The sequence below is a fragment of the Cariama cristata genome, unplaced genomic scaffold (genome assembly GCF_000690535.1).
Source record: "Cariama cristata isolate BGI_N322 unplaced genomic scaffold, ASM69053v1 scaffold2100, whole genome shotgun sequence".
In the NCBI taxonomy this organism is placed as follows: domain Eukaryota; kingdom Metazoa; phylum Chordata; class Aves; order Cariamiformes; family Cariamidae; genus Cariama; species Cariama cristata.
In genome coordinates this window covers 95,313-98,653 of record NW_009596193.1, presented here as the reverse complement: position 1 = coordinate 98,653, position 3,341 = coordinate 95,313, and the positions used below count along the sequence as shown (strand labels likewise).

Sequence of the window (3,341 nt, the reverse complement as noted above, 5' to 3'; positions counted from 1 at the left end):
AGCAGGAATAATATATTGACTGTATGCAGTGTGTTGCTCTCTAGTGTTTCACAGTAGTGTAGCCAGGTTGCTCTTCCGTAGCTGGTGAGGGAGACCTTGCTCTTTCATATACTGCCTGCCCCAACTTGGAGCAGTTTTTATGAATGCAGTATAAAAGAAGCCAAATCACTGGCTTTGTAGTGTTCTTTTGTATCAGGGCTTTTAAGTTTGATTTCTCCTGACTTCATCATGCTCTGTAACACCAAGAGTGTCCCTTGCCCTTCCGAGCTGCACCAGAAATTCAATCACTTCCATTTTTGCAGCTTCCAGAAAGCCAGGAATGCACCATCCCATTCTCCAGTCCTGCCTGCTGTGCCATTTCTCATCTTGAGGCAGCACTTAACATCAGGAAGCTTAAGCCAATTTTAGCTCTAACGTTTTGAGGGTATTTTAATAGCAGACTTGATAGGAGGTCCTCTTTGGGCAGGAAATGAGGGAATAAGAGGGAAAGAAACTACAAGTTAATGCAGACTTAGTAAACCCACTTGGACAATAGCACAAAGTGTTTCAGTTAGGATAGTAAAACATTTTTTCAAACATTTCCTCCCAAGAGTTTGAATGTAGACCTTTATTTAAAAAATAATAAAAATATTTTAGTCTTTCAACCATAGTTAAAATAACCTTTGACTGCCAACTGAACACAGATTTCGGTTCATCTGCCTGAATCTGCAAGCAGCTCTGTTGTCCTTACCGATGCTCAGAAATCACACCAAGCAAGAAGCTGTGACGCTGATGTTAAAGCCCATTTCAAACAAAGCTTATTCCAGTCATTAGTTTAGCAAGTTGATACTTCATTAAGCTATGGGTGTACATCTGGAATGCAAAACTTCCGCATTTCAGGCAGAATACAGAAAAGGTGGTGAAGAAGCAGAGACAAGGAGCCCTCTTCCCCCCACCTCATCTAGAATGAATACTTTAGTTAGTTAGAGTTTAGATTAGTTAGCAGCCAAAGGTAAGAAAGCTTCTGTTTATCAGCCAGTTACTGTTTAAAGGCAGAGACTGTGCCTGTCATTTAAGACTCTTTAAGCTCATTTTAAATGGTGACAGCTGGGATTTCCACAAATGCTTTGACCCATTCTTCACAAAGCTGAAACAACCCTTGCTTTGGCACACAAACTTAAGAAACATGAGCCTCTGACTCAAAAATTGTCTGCAGCTTATTTTTGTCCAAATTTTGTTAAACATTTGTATAGTAGAACATACAATATCTTAAATATACAGTATGTAATGACTAAGCAACATGAAAAATAGGTACAAAAATTACTGGATTAGCCTTTCAGAGTGCTTGCAGTATCACATGTGTATGCTACAATTCACCAGCTGTTGTGTTTTACTGGCGGTAGCCTCTATATAAAGTGTGCCAGTTGGCAGGCATAGTGAAAGTCATATAGCTAGTTGCATTTATTTTGCTACTTCTACTTACTATTGAATACACAATTAAACAAAATCAATGAAAGTAGGATGCTGTAAGAGAGATGTTTCCCTTTTGTAGCCTTGAATATTACTTTTTCTCTCTCTGAGGGTGAGAGGCATAGACATTCAGAAGCAGGGTTTATTCTTTAATTTTCATATTTATCTTATGGTTCTCATTACTAATAAATAATGAAAATTTAAGCTGCAGTTCTATATTACATCTTTTGTAATTGAAACATACAGAAGCAAAATTATGTCTGGAAACTGAAACCTTTTGGAACAGAAAGACAAATGAAAAATTGTTCTGTATTGTACTACATAAGCTGGAATGACCTTTTTTTCCTGAAATCCAGATATTGAGAACTATGTCTTGCTGAACTGCCAAGTAACTGCACTAGTAATTGTATTTCTTGGAGTAATTGTGAAGATTAAAAAAAATGTGAGCATTGAATTATTGATTCTGTTTGTCCAAGACAAACATAGAGGCATTGGCCTCTGTGGTATCATGCCAGAGTTTGGCTAGTGTAAAATATTGGTTTAACTTCACAACACTTTGGTATTTTCTTTAAAAAAATGGCTTTGGCTTAACAGTATGCCATTGTGCTGTGTGTTACTCAAGTGAGGATTTCACTGTACACAGTTAAGCTTTTGCAGGTTCCTCAGGCTGCTCACTTCCCATTATGATTATTTATATTAGCATAGCACCTGAGAGCTATGATTATGGACAAATATCTCATTGACACACTGTATAAGAACAATGCCAGCCTTAGCTTAACAATAACTACAAAATGAGATAGCAGGCAGGAGCACACGAAACCCCTATCAACAGAATAAGCAATATTTGTATCAGGTATGGGATACTGGAGGGCATCATGCTGCAGGCATTCAACTACTTGGCCTTATCAACTGAATGAAAATACGTTTCATGTGTAATTGAAATTTTTATTTAGCTTTGCGAAACAGTGACTTTGGCTAATGTCCTAGCAGAAAATAAGATCACGTTGACATAAAAAGCAAACACACTGTAGTGAGTCTGTATCCTGAATTTTCAATGTGATTACAGGGGCCCCAGATGATATTCAGTGCAGCCAAAGATCTTGGACAACTGTCAAAACTCAAGGTAATGGAGCCAAATGAAGCTGTGAATGGCTTGCTCTAATGAAAAACCTAGATGAAATATTAGTGACTGTGTGGCCAAGCCTCATGCCTCATTCTTGTGCTTATTTACTGTAAGACTGAATGTGGCAGTGACTATTCATAGGTGAGTAATGATTTTACAGTCTCATCAAAACCAAATTAAGAATAAAAGACTGTATGCTTATATGGTAAAGCGATCACTAGAAGGGTCAAGAAGATATGATTCCCATATTACAACTAGGCCTTTTAAGCATTAAACATCACCAAAAAAAAATTATGATATCTTTGTGTTCCCTTCTGGAACCAGTTCTGAAAAAACTCTAAGGTGGGAATACTAGTAATTTTTTTCTCCGTATTATTTATGGTATGTATTGAAACAAGCGTGTGCCTCTACAATAAACTCATCGGCACTACATTACTGCAGTCCGTAATAGACTTGATGGAGAACCTGCCATTAGGATTTCAGATTTGGGCAGAAATGTGGTAATTTGTGCTTCTATGAATAATTGCTTAGTTTGCTAGAGGGGTTAAAATGTTGCCTAAATAAATCACAGGATGCTTATTTCAGACAAAGATTTCACAGGAGTATAGTCACTTTATGACTATTTAACTTAGGTTCTGATAGGAAACGCTTTTTTTTAAACATGAGGCATTGACAAACATTAATCAAACTGTCAAGTTTATTAATAAAATTAATTATTTCTGTATCACCTAATATAATTATTTAAATTTAAAATGTAACCTTTTCCCTA

General features: G+C 36.7%; 1 protein-coding gene across 1 annotated transcript in view; it reads left to right on the top strand.

Moving 5' to 3' along the window:
* The window catches only part of LOC104165327 (protein unc-13 homolog C-like), a gene marked incomplete at its 5' end in the record, with an annotated part of 31,179 nt that overhangs the window by 5,902 nt on the left and 21,936 nt on the right, over window positions 1–3,341 (top strand). Inside the window, one exon of the mRNA XM_009704921.1 lies at window positions 2,516–2,572. Within this exon, the coding sequence (XP_009703223.1) occupies window positions 2,516–2,572 (57 nt within the window). The remainder of the gene's footprint in view (window positions 1–2,515; window positions 2,573–3,341) is intronic.